This window comes from Helicoverpa zea, chromosome 11 (genome assembly GCF_022581195.2).
Source record: "Helicoverpa zea isolate HzStark_Cry1AcR chromosome 11, ilHelZeax1.1, whole genome shotgun sequence".
Lineage (NCBI taxonomy): Eukaryota > Metazoa > Arthropoda > Insecta > Lepidoptera > Noctuidae > Helicoverpa > Helicoverpa zea.
In genome coordinates this window covers 10139423-10152835 of record NC_061462.1, presented here as the reverse complement: position 1 = coordinate 10152835, position 13413 = coordinate 10139423, and the positions used below count along the sequence as shown (strand labels likewise).

Here is a 13413-nt window from a genome sequence, read left to right as displayed (position 1 = left end):
AGATTGGAAACTACAATTTCTTCATCACCATTTACTATTAGTTTGGCACTGCATTTAAAAGATATTGGTAAAAAGAAATTTCGTTTAAGTAAAAAGGAAGTTTAATAGAAAATATATATTTTGGAAATATACTTAATTGGGTAGAAACACACGTTTATAGAAAAGATAAGTAGAAGATTGTCATGGTATGGGTATGTAATGAGGAGGGATGATACGCATGCAACAAAGTGTGTGCTAAGTATGAATGTAGATGGATGGAGAGGAAGACCTAAGAATGATGGATGGATTGCATGAAAGATGACATGAATAGGAAGAGAGTGAGTGTCAGTATGACGAGTGACAGGGGAAAATGGAAGAGCATGATTTATTGCGCCGACCCCAAATAAAATTGGGAACAGGGCAGGAGGAAGAAGAAGAAACACACGTTTATGTAGTTAGGTTATTAAAAGATTTTTACAGTAAAAGAAGAGCCTTCGTTTGATAGAAAAGAAAGTTTAATGGAAAATATATCTCTTGAAGTACAACATTTTGTTTATATGTACTTTATTAAGTAGAAGTACTTGTTTATGAAGTTAGGTTAAGAAAAGATTTTTACAGTAAGAAAAAAAAAAACAAGTACAACTGTTTAGCATTGTACATAAAATCCATTAACACAGTAATATTTTGGTGGCGGGTGGTTATGTTCTAATTCACCAGAAACGAGTTTATCGTGACTATTCACTACTAATTTCGCCCTACAACCTCTCTTACGGCGTGGGCAAATCCATTGTTTTGTATCCATTTTAACGCTATAATGCACGTAGTTGTATGTGTAATCTTTATACATAATTAAGTTCTTTCCCTTCTTTGAATTGATGTACTTCACTTCTGAAACATAAATGATCATCAATTGCCTGACCTTTCCCTAACTATACTAATATATATTCCCTTACTATATTACGGTCGACTGTACCAAATTGGATATTCTTGTTGAGTATCTCCCTGATAAATTAAGTTAATCAGTCAATAACATATATATAAATACGACGACCTCGATGGCGCAATGGTCACCATGCCGGACTGCCGAAGCTGAGGTCCCGGGTTCGATTCCCGGCTCGGTCGACATTTGTGTGATGAGCATGCTTGTTGGCCGTGGTCTGGGTGTTATGATATGTATTCATAAATATGTATATATGTAGCTATATGTAGTTTATCAGTTGTGTTAGCACTCATAACACAAGTTAATTAATAACTTACCATGGGGCTAACCGACCGTGTGTGAAAAGGTGTCCCGACATTATTATTATTATAAATAAAAAAATACTCTTGTTTGTGAGTCCAGGATTGATCTTTACCACAGATTACTACGTCTTTACTCTACCCTTCAAGAATTAAACATGCAATTGAAAAAAAAAACTGTTTGTACATCAAATACATATATTAGTTAAAATGTCAAGAACAATTCATTCGGACATATTTTCCGTCATGTACGAAGTACCTAGGTGCCGGGTGATCATGGTTCAGATCCACGGCTTTAATTGTTCCATTACTAACAACTACTAACTTCGCCTTACACGTATGTTTCGTACATTGCCAGTAATCAGTGTTTTTGACCGGAGAATGGTATTTGAAGGTAAATGTGTAACCTCCGTACAGAATTAACTGTTTACCCTTCTTCGAGTTTACGTATTGGACTTCTGAAAAAAAACATACAAACATAAGTTTGTCTTCTTTAATAGGTAAGAGAATTAAAAATAAATTACTACTTAATAAAACAAAGTGACTGCTAGGTTCATGTTATTGTTTTACCGACTTCTTTGGGTATAACAATAACATGAACCTAGCCATATATTCTATTGTCACTTTAAATTTTATAGTTTTTTTTTATTTATAATATTTTGTATTGAGTCTTATAAACTGAAAGCTTCTTTCTAGAATTGGCAGGTCATCAAATAGATACATAAAACAATTTTATTCATTTTGATCACTTTAATAGAAAATGCAGCCTTCGATACATTTATTTTATTTTATTTATTTATTCATCTACATACATTTACCATTACAGGTTACCCCAATGCGATAAATGCGCCTTAATTACATATAAATTATTTATACTAAAAACTACATATTTGCGAGGTACATATTCTGTAAAGTATATCATTCCAATTATTTTATCGCTTGAAGTACCTACTCTAAGTACCTAATATTTATCAAACCAGTTGAAAATGACGACGAGATTTACAAAAAACACAGTTACAAAAAAGTAAAATCTATAATAAAATTATTTACATCATCATTAATTTAAGATCCCAGCTCCTGTCGGTGCAGCTCCTTCCATTTACGACTATCTAGCGTCAACTCCTGAACTTCCTTATACGTCACAACCTTCACCTTTTCTTTAATTTGCTTGATGTATCTATACCTTGGACGACCCCTTCCTTCGATCTCCCCTTCCACAATGTTTTTGATAAATCGTCGTGACGTATAATAAGGTGTCCCATCATTTTTCCTCTCTTGTTCTCTAAATTTTGCAAGAGTTGTTTCTTAATTCATATTATGTTAAATACTTCCTAGTTAGTAACTCTTTCCGTCCAACTAATTCTCTCCATCCTCCTCCAGCACCACATCTCAAAAGCCTCCAGTCTGCTTATATCCTGCTTAGTTAGTTTCCAAGTTTCACAACCGAACAAAAATTATTTACACTTGTATATAAAGTCCATTAACACAATAATATTTCGGTGGAGGGTGGTTATGTTCCAATGTGCCAGAAACGACTTTGTCGTGACCATCTACTATTATTTTCGCCTTACAACCGCGGTTCCGCCCTGGACATATCCATTGCTTAGTGTTCATTTTAGCGTTATGGTACAAGTAGTTATATGTGTACTCTTTGTACATAACTAACTTCTTTCCTTTCTTTGAATTTATGTACTTTATATCTGAAACAAAACACATTATCATTTACTGCCCAGTCCTTTCGCAATTATGTTGGGGTCGACTTAGAGTCCGACGGAACATACTTAAGCACCACACGGAGCAACTTCCTATCTTACCTCTTCAACCCGATATCGGCAAGTAAAACGTTTTGTTTCCCTCTCGCCCCAGACCATGTCCCGAACCAGAGCCGGACGCGAGAGGTCGCCGCCGCCTAAAGCTCGACGAGGACCCGGCGGTGCCCTTCCCACAAAGGGCACACCTGGATAGTGTGGTCCACCGTGTCCTCCCGGCGCCTCCTCACGACCGATTAGATGCAGGTACCTCCCAAAACAACCGTATCCGGTGAGGACCTGCGTCATGCGGTACGTGGGGGCGCCATGACTCCTCCCGAGCCACTCCTTAGGGTGCGTCCACATCTGGCGAATGCGCCGCGAATGCGCAGCACGCGAGCCGATCGAGAGCTGTCCGCGAGCTGCGCGCGTGCAGTCACTGCAATAGTTCGGTGCGCCTCTTTAGCGCAACTCACGCAAGGCTCGTATAGAGCGCGCGAGCGGCGCGCGATCTGCGCGCAGTCAGTTCTCGCCCTTACAGTTCCGTATATTGGCTCAGTACTATCGAAGATGGCAGACGTCGCGCGCCGCCTGCGCGCCGCTCGCGTGCGGCGCTTAGGTCGCTTAGGTCGCTTAGGTCGCGGGCGGCGCAGAAGCGGCGCACGAACAAAAATGCACGCGCGCAGCTCGCGGACAGCTCGCGATCGGCTCGCGTGCTGCGCATTCGCGGCGCATTCGCCAGATGTGGACGCACCCTTAAAGAGAGCACTTACCGGCACTACGGTGTCGTACCCTGCACTGGGTTGCGACAGTCGCTCCCTCCAGCTTACGTCGAGATTTTACAGTTACAAAAAAGTAAATTCTATAATTAAATTATTTACACACTTATATTTATTTATTTATTTTATCTCATATAAATTCCATTAACACGATAGTATTTCGGTGGAGGGTGGTTATGTTCCAATGTACCGGAAACAACTTCGTCGTGACAATCTACAACTATTTTCGCCTTACAACCGCGTGACCGCCCTGGACATACCCATTGCTTAGTGTTCATTTTAGCGTTGTAGTGCATGTAGTTATATGTGTACTGTCTATACATAATTAACTTCTTTCCCCTCTTTGAATCTAAGTACTTTATTTCTGAAACAAAACACATCATCATTTAATGCATGGCCTTTTCGCAATTATTTTGGGGTCGACTTACAGTCCGACGGAACATACTTAAGCACCACACGGAGCAACTTCCTATCTTACCTCTTCAATCCGATATCGGCAAGTAAAACGTTTTGTTTCCCTTTCGCCCCAGACCATGGCCTGAATGAACCAGAGCCGGACGCGAGAGGTCGCCGCCGCCTAAGGCCTGGACGAGGACCCGGCGGTGCCCTTCCCACAAAGGGCACACCTGGACTGTGTGGTCCACCGTGCTGCTCCTCGGGGCTGTTCGCACAGTGGTGACACCCGGACGCCTCCTCACGACCGATTCGATGCAGGTACCTCCCAAAACAACCGTATCCGGTGAGGTCCTGCGTCATGCGGTACGTGAGGGCGCCATGACTCCTCCCGAGCCACTCCTCAAAGAGAGGACTTACCGGCACTATGGTGTAGTGCCCTGCACTGGGTTGCGACAGTCGCTCCCTCCAGCTTACGTCGAGATTTTACAGTTACAAAAATGTAAGTTCTATAATTAAATTATTTACACACATATTTATTTATTTATTTTATCTCATATAAATTCCATTAACACAATAATATTTCGGTGGAGGGTGGTTATGTTCCAATGTACCGGAAACAAGTTTGTCGTGACAATCTACAACTATTTTCGCCTTACAACCGCGTGACCGCCCTGGACATACCCATTGCTTAGTGTTCATTGTAGCGTTGTAGTGCAAGTAGTTATATGTGTACTGTCTATACATAATTAACTTCTTTCCCCTCTTTGAATCTATGTACTTTATCTCTGAAACAAAACACATCATCATTTACTGCATGGCCTTTTCGCAATTATGTTGGGGTCGACTTTCAGTCCGACGGGACATACTTAAACACTACATGGAGCAAATAAAATATTGGGTACCAAAACACAAGTATATTCTTCATCATATTTTTATATTATTCATAAAACCCGTTAAAAATGACGAGCTGACGCCGATATTTTACAGTTACAAAAAATGCAATAATAAAATTATTTACACAAGCTCAGATCAAAGAAATAGGCAGATAAAGTGCTCAGAACACGAGTGTGTCCACCAAAGCAAATGCAAAATCAAAAGCTAATAGAAACTCGCGACAGTACCGAGCTACGCATCGGCTCGCTCACACGTCACTAGTGATTTGTCCTTAAAATTCAAAATATGCCGTCTTGTGTGTTTAAACACTGCAAAAGTTGTTCACAAAAAGTAAGAAAACAAGATGGGATATCTTTCTGACTAGGAATGGGAAACTACGGGAACTATGGCACCTACCGATGACAATGTATTAAATACATGTAAAAATGGCAGGTGGAGACTCGCCAACTCACTTACTGGGCCCCCGGGAATCAGTCGCTAAATCGCAACAAGAGGGCAACAGGTACATAAGCGGCTGAAGGGTGAGGATACCTCGGCGGACTTTAAACGCAGATCACGCGCTCCCTGTGGGACCAGCATCACCGGCCCACTCGCCACTTACCACGAGGCACCTACCCTCCGAGCGAGCTGCTAACCCTAGTCTAGCGACTCCACTCTGACCGGCCGATGAAGGCAAGCCAAGAGGCGGGAGACCTATCCCCCGTCATGCTTCACTCCGGCAGGCCGGAGATGGGGGACAGTATACTCTCCCTGGAGTACTCGGATATATAGCCCCGCGGGGTCGCTACTCCCCGTCATCCGCCTCAGATGGCCTGCGGGGCTAACTCTTGTTATTATTATTGTTTTCGTATTTATTTTCCATAAAATATTTTCGGCTCACTTCAAACACAAAACCTTACCAGTAAATCGTCTCTGTTGCTAGTAGCTATGACGGGAAAATTACCCTGAATTAGGGGAATGTGTATTGTGCATAAAAAAACATCGATGGTGCATTTAAATTCATGACGAATATATTTAACCGACTTCCCAAAAAAGAGGAGGTTCTCAATATGTATGTAGTTTTGTACATCAATTGCGCCGAGGTTTATAGACCGATTTACGTGATTCTTTTTTTGTTCGACGCGGAATAGTTGCCAGTTGGTCCCATAGTAATCAGGTCAGGATCTGATGATGGAAACCCTGAGAAATCGAGGGCAACCTTTGAAAGTTGTAGGCATATATAGGTATTTAATAAAGGGGATAATGAGTTTTATTTAAATCAAACTTGTTAATTTTTTATTATAAGTAAATTATATTTTTCTTATAATTAACTGTGTTTACGTACAATATTTGAGAACAATTTAACTGAACAAAAATATGGGAGTATTTCTCAGTATCTAGCAACCGTAAACGCACACAGATGCACGTCTCCGTACACGGCGCCACTTATCTGCCGCGCACACATAAATAAAAACTGGCTTCACTTTGTTGTTCGCGCACGTTCATTCTGCCTATTTCTTTGATCTGAGTACACAAGTATATAAATTCCATTAACACAATAATATTTCGGTGGAGGGTGGTTATGCTCCAATGTACCGGAAACAAGTTTGTCGTGACAATCTACAACTATTTTCGCCTTACAACCGCGTGACCGCCCTGGACATACCCATTGCTTAGTGTTCATTGTAGCGTTATGGCGCACGTAGTTATATGTGTACTGTCTGTACATAATTAACTTCTTTCCCCTCTGTGAATCTATGTACTTTATCTCTGAAACAAAACACATCATGATTTACTGCCCGGTCTTTTTGCAATTGTGTTGGGGTCGAAGTCCAGTCCGACGGAACATACTTAAGCACCACATGGAGCAACTGCCTATCTTACCTCTTCAACCCGATATCGGCAAGTAAAACTTTTTGTTCACAATTTTTTCATCGTTTGGCATATACACTAGTTTACATTACACTAGTTCATTTTCTTCACTTTCTTCTCTTGGATTCAGTAATATATATATATATATATATTTTTATTATATTTATATATACATAAATATATTTATTTTTATTTTCTTGCACTTATGCTCAAACTGTGTTGCACCTACCACTTCTGTTTCACCACCACCCTAAGGTAGACTGGCAGAGAACGCCTAAGGCGTTAAGTCCGCCGTTGTACAATGTGCATAAAGTATTTTAAATAAATAAATATAAGAATTGTAACGTTTAACTGTAACCATGCTATTTTAGGGATCGGTTGTTGGATAGATCCCTAAGTGAGTACTACCTCTTCTGGTCGTCGGGCCCAGAGGGTTGAGAGAAACACGGTGTTCGGATACCTGATATATTTCGAGTGAACCCCCAGATCGAACCCTTCACTCGGACCAGTGCGCAGTAACTGTCCGTGCCTCGAATACCTCACGCTCTCACACGTTTTTGCCTACCTTGCACTCTACCATACACACTTACATGTGTCCCTACAAAAGTATATACATTCCATTAACACAAATATATTTCGGTGGAGGGTGGTTATGTTCCAATGTACCAGAAACGACTTTGTCGTGACAATCTACAATTATTTTCGCCTTACAACCGCGGGTACGCCCTGGACATCTCCATAGCTTGGTGTTCATTTTAGCGTTGTGGTACGTGAAGTTATATGTGTACTCTTGGTACTTAAGTAACTTCTTTCCCCTCCTCGAATCTATGTACGTTACATCTGAAACAAAACAGAATATCTTATTATATTTTATACCAAATAGTCGTGCTTCGTTTGAATTTTAATAAAAGACGGTTAAATATTGTAAATAAACGGTATATGTATAATGCGCACACATGACAATAATACTTCCACGATACACGGCAGTGGAATCAGAAAACAAATGAATAATTACAGAACTTAAACTAAACAACTATTTGTGAGTAAAATGTATATATGTTATTAGTTATTATAATCTGATATATTGGCCATCGCGAATAAAGAACCTAGGAGGCGTATGATCATGTTCCAGATCCATAGTCCTGATAATTTTCCCATAACAATTTACTACTAATTTCGCTTTGCACGTTCGTTTTGAACATTGCCAGTAATCAGTGTTTTTTATCGAAGAATGGTGGGTGAAATTAAAGGTGTAACCATCGTACAGAATCAACCGCTTGCCCTTTTGCGATTTTATGTATTGAAAGTCTGAAAAAAAAACATAAGCCATCATTTGATAGGAGCATTATTATCTGTAATACACCTTTGGCAGTCTTTACAGAAGCCAGCAAGTCCGTCGATCAGTCTTACTAAGCGTTATCGGTTTGTCCGGGTAACTGGGTGGAGGAGATCAGATAGGCAGTCACTCCATGTAAAACACTGGCACTCAGCTGCATCCGGCTTAAACTGGATGCCGACCCCAACACAGTTGGAAAAAGGCTAGGCAGATGATGACAGGGGTATTCAGAAGTTTTCTTTTAATTTATTTATTGTAATATTTGATATATTACACCGTTAATTTGAAATCTGAAAAAGTTTAATTACCAGCGTAAAAATATGAAACAAAAAATAGAACAATGTATTTAACTTTTAATATTTAATGAAAAATAAAAAAATAGACACCTCATCCATTACCGGGAAAGAAAGTATTTTCCGTTATGAACGAAAAAATTTGGTGGAGCATGACAATGGTCAGGATTAATCACTGTTATAATTGTCCCGTCATCACAATTTTGAACAAGTTTTGCCCTACAGTTGCTTGTTGTCGAACAAATCCAGTAGTCACGTTTTTTTATACGAGAATGATATTTGAAGTTAAATGTGTAACCTCGGAACAAAATTAATCGTTTGCCTTTCAGTGAATTTATGTAACGGAATTCTGAAAAAAATGAGATAAATGTTTATTTATATTATTATTGTATAGGTATGTTTATAGTAGAAAAAAGAGAAATAACAATGAAAATATTTTATTTCACAAAATTTTCACTTTAGGATATGGAGTTAAAAATACATACCTATATTATAAATACTGACTACTGAACTGTTTTATGTATGGTACCAACAATCAACAATAAAGTATCTAATAATATTAAAAAACTACCCTTAAAACTATTCAAAAACACGCCATTTATAAGTAAATGTTATTATTCTGTAACAAATGTTTTAGTAAAACTCCAATACTGAAAAAAAACAATTTACTTTGAAAATTCATAATTCAAAAAACACCAGAAAACTGTACAAACTTGTATAGATACAAAGAGAGAGAGAAAAAAGAGAAACAAATATATATTTGAAGAACATTTTTTTATATGTATTACAGCCTGATATATTTACCGTTGGACACATAAAATCTAGGTGGCGCGTGATCATGTTCAGTGGCGGCCATTACTATTTTGCCAACACTATTGACTGCTATTTTCGCTTTACATCCACTAGTTGAACACCGCCATCTTTCAATTCCTTTGCCACACGAACTAGAATTGAAGTAAGTATAATTTTCATGCAGAATCAACCGCTTGCCCTTTCGCGATGTTATGTATTGGATTTCTGAAAAATAAAATATTTTCAATGCCAATTAAATCAAAAGCCCTAAAAGGAATCATTTAAGCTTAGGCCTTCTCTGTGTGAGAGGAGGCCTGAGCTCAGCAGTGGGACGATAAAAAGGCTGTAACAGTAGGGCTTATAAGATAATATAAAACTCATAAGATCTCACAACCATAACATTCTGAGCTACTTGGAGTCACATCATTTTTTGAACATGATGGAGCGATCGGCAAATATTATTGTTTTAGGTTTCTGACACGTACTTTTTATGTAATTTATAGTTAAACCTAGATGTGGTAATAACGATGTTCGCTAAATGTTCGCTCGACACGTTTAACTGCATCAAGTCAATCAACTCATATGTATAGCCATTGTAAAGTTTCAGAGGGCATGCCTTTCTAGATCTTATGTATCTGTAAAAATACTAGGGAAAATCGAGATTACTTTAGGAACTGTAGATTTGTTTTTCAGTAAAATAAGTCAGTTATTAATACCTTATAGGTAAGTTTATTTCAGTATTTATTAAAACTTAGAGTTTACAAATGCTACGATTATAAATTTATTGTGCTAGTTCTGAAAATTTGTTAATAAAATCTCATATAAACACTATACAACAATTTAAATACTTAAAGGTGTTCTGTCACTCGGAGTAACCACGTGAAATTCGACGAATATGTGTCCTAGTGAGAGAGCACTTTTACGAACCTGCCTATATACAACCTGAAGATATTTAAAACAATTTACAAGAATAATAATGGAATTTAATTCGTGGGAATTCATCAAATGACCTCTGCCGCTGAGGGGTGCAGCGTGAGGGAGTGTCCGACCTCTACCGACTAAAACCCACCATGTTCTTTATTAAAAACTAAATTTACCAGGGCCACTGCGACACTTTCGAACAATCCCGCAGCCCTTCGAAGAATCACCATCCAGGTTTTGGACCCGGTGGGCTCCACTGGAATACGTATATATTATGTGTACTATTGTGTTTTAAATATTTGATTAAATATCTGATTTTGAAAGCCAAGCTTCCGCTGCGGTTTCACCCGCATCTCAAAGAAACTAATTCCCGCACACAGAAGTAGCCAATATGTTATTCTGATGTATAGTCCATATTACTGCAAAGTTTCATCAAATTCCATGCAGTAAGTTTTGCATGAAAGAGGAACATACATACATACATACAATTTTAGCATTTAGTAGGATAAAACCACTTACTGTGTCAATCAAGTGATTTTGTGTAAACCAAAAAAGAAATACAATCAGTTGAGTGCTTTTTCATGTGTGAGTATAATACGTGTGTGCTACTTTGCTTCTAGTTAAAATATCGAAGGTTTTTTTGTTCACGTCTGATACATACAGGACCGCTATAGATGTCTAGTGTCCGTTTTTTGGACTCATGCCGATGCCACGCATTGCTGATTTATGCAACAGTACTGGAATCTATGATCCATATCATAGATTTATATATAAAATCCTGTTAACCTATTACAATAGGTCAACAATTCAAACATTGTCAAACACTTAAGTTTTCTTCATCCTTTTAAATTTATCATATTGTCTGATGTACTCTCCGTTTAGGACATGGAAAGTTGGTGGCAAATGTGTGTGGCTATGGTTACCATGGGTTATAACGCCATGATTGTCTATCACTATCTTTGCTGGACATTTTTTACTTCGCCTCGATGAACATTTCCAGTGGTCAGTGCCTTTTTTCTCGAACTTGTTATGGTGGCAGTAAGTATATCCATGGTACAGAACCATGGGCTTGCCTTTCACGGATTTGATGTATCTGTAACCTGTAACAATTGTGGAGATATTAACAACTGCTTAACCGCTTATATGTCGTTAATTATAAAACAATAGAAAATCAATTGTGTCTCGCGTATAACTATCTGTGCTCCGACATACCACGAGGTAATACGAGTACCGTTGTTTTGAAGAATACATACTTATTAAATGGGTGGGTATCACAGGGGCATAAAATCAGTTTGGAAAAGAAACAATGCTATTAATTTCTTTAGATTATTTATTACGTTACTATTTTTATAAACTAATACAACTAATAAAATGTTTTAAATAAATAAAAAAAAAAAAAACAAGAAAATGAGTCATTTGAAACCCCTTACAAAAAAAAAAGAATTGTCTCTTCATGGCATTAGAATACACTAAAATCTAAATAAGTTCGTACTAAGAATTATCTATTTTTATTTTTTTCCCAACTTCTGACATATTCTCCATTGTGTACGGAGTATGTGGGGGGAGGATGGTTGTGGTCGTACTTGGTGTCAATTATCGCCTTAGAATCGTCCAAGATAATGGACGCTCTGCATTCCTTACTGCGCGTCGATGTGCAAAGCCAATGCACCGTGCCCTTACTCCGTACGCGTCTAGCACAGTAATACGTGTAATCTCTATGCAGAATGATCTGGTTACCCCTCACTGATTTTATGAATTTGTAATCTAAAAGGAAATAAATTCAGTAAAAACAGTATAAATGATCTCGTGGAAGCGGTTGCACCATACTTGTACATGTACATTGTCTTTGTATGCGTAAGCTCGGGAGCCGTCAGTAGCGGCGGATAGTCACTGGGACATACAAAGAAGAAGTAGTCATACAAAGAAGACAATGTGCAAATATATTTAGACACACACGTTTGGCTCGCTCACTTTTTTGAAATGAAACATATACCTACACAGTTTGCTAATACTAGTACAATATTTGCTATTCATGCGATTGAGAATTGAAACCCAATAAAATCGTTACTTTGATTAATGAAACTCTAAGAAAAAATAATAAATCATTTGTTTTTTTTAAGTATTTTCTATAATTCGAAATATAAACATGACAGTCCATCTTATTAGATACAATATTTTTATTTTTGTAGAATCTATAAGAAGGGTAGAAAGGAGTAAGAAGGTAGGAAGGGAGAAATTGATAATATACAAACGCGTGTACTAATCTAGTAAGTAGTTATTTATTATGCTATTATTAGCGTGTAAACTATACGAATTTATACTATCTATGAGTTGCCTACAACTCTCATGTTCCTTCGTAAGCCCTTTATCTACCAGGGCCGCGGTAACTCTTTCGAACAATCCCAGGCAGGATCAATAAGTTGCCTTAATCCTACTTCACAATCGAAAATGAACTCCATCGACTACATGAAACTTCGGTGGTGTATGATTATGGTAAAAGTTAGCTGACACAATGTTTTTACTTTCATCCAGTACCAGTTTTCCTTTACAATTCTTGCTTCGGCTGGAGGTACAGACCCAATGTTCTATAGATCTTGACTGAGAACTTCGCTGGTAGTAATAAGCATAATCTTGATGTAGTATCAACTTATTACCCCTTAATGACTTAATGTATTTGAAACCTGAAAATAAAAAACATTAAGTTTAGCTCCGACTAATTAAGTTCAAACCTGGCACCAGTTCTGGAGCATTTTCCAGAGCAATACATATTCGTTTTCCATGTCACCTTCTTATCTCACTCTGGTAGTTACTTCATACCCGACGGTGTAGGTAGGGTTGCCAGATTCAGGTATTTCGATTCCGGGACAATTCGAGGATTACGAAAAAAATATGAAAAATTAGAATACCTATCTATATTTTTTGCCTTTATTCAGAATTCGCATGTTTGAAGACTGTTTTTGCAGTCCTTTCAAAAGACTTGTGAAATCTGGGCTCTTTAAAACGAAGAATTGCAATGCAGCGGGGTAATAAAGGAAGGGAAGCGGCCCGCTACTATTATCAAAATGAAGAAAGCTAGTGTATGACGGTATTCGAAAATCCGGGACTAAAAGATGCAATTCCTGGACACGGGACAAGACTAGTAATTCCTGGACAATCCCGGATTTCCCGGCCATCTGGCAGCCCTA

At 38.2% G+C, this 13413-nt stretch overlaps 2 protein-coding genes across 4 annotated transcripts in view; both read right to left on the bottom strand.

Annotated features, from left to right (window-relative positions):
* LOC124634364 (modifier of mdg4-like) overlaps positions 1-13413 on the bottom strand; it is a 486707-nt gene that overhangs the window by 279858 nt on the left and 193436 nt on the right. The gene's annotated exons all lie outside the window — the stretch shown is intronic.
* On the bottom strand, positions 4019-4643 carry LOC124634368. The gene is made up of 2 exons (XM_047169935.1): positions 4224-4643; positions 4019-4109 (listed from the first exon to the last, which is right to left on the bottom strand). Exons 1-2 carry the CDS (start codon positions 4499-4501, stop codon positions 4061-4063), a joined length of 327 nt encoding a protein of 108 aa, XP_047025891.1. The 5' UTR covers positions 4502-4643; the 3' UTR covers positions 4019-4060.

Coding starts and splice junctions, on each gene's coding strand:
- LOC124634368 (XM_047169935.1), bottom strand. CDS start 4,501: ATGACGCAGGACCTCACCGGATACGGTTGTTTTGGGAGGTACCTGCAT. Junction 4,110..4,223: donor GCCGATATCGGATTGAAGAG/GTAAGATAGGAA, acceptor GTTTTGTTTCAG/AAATAAAGTACTTAGATTCA.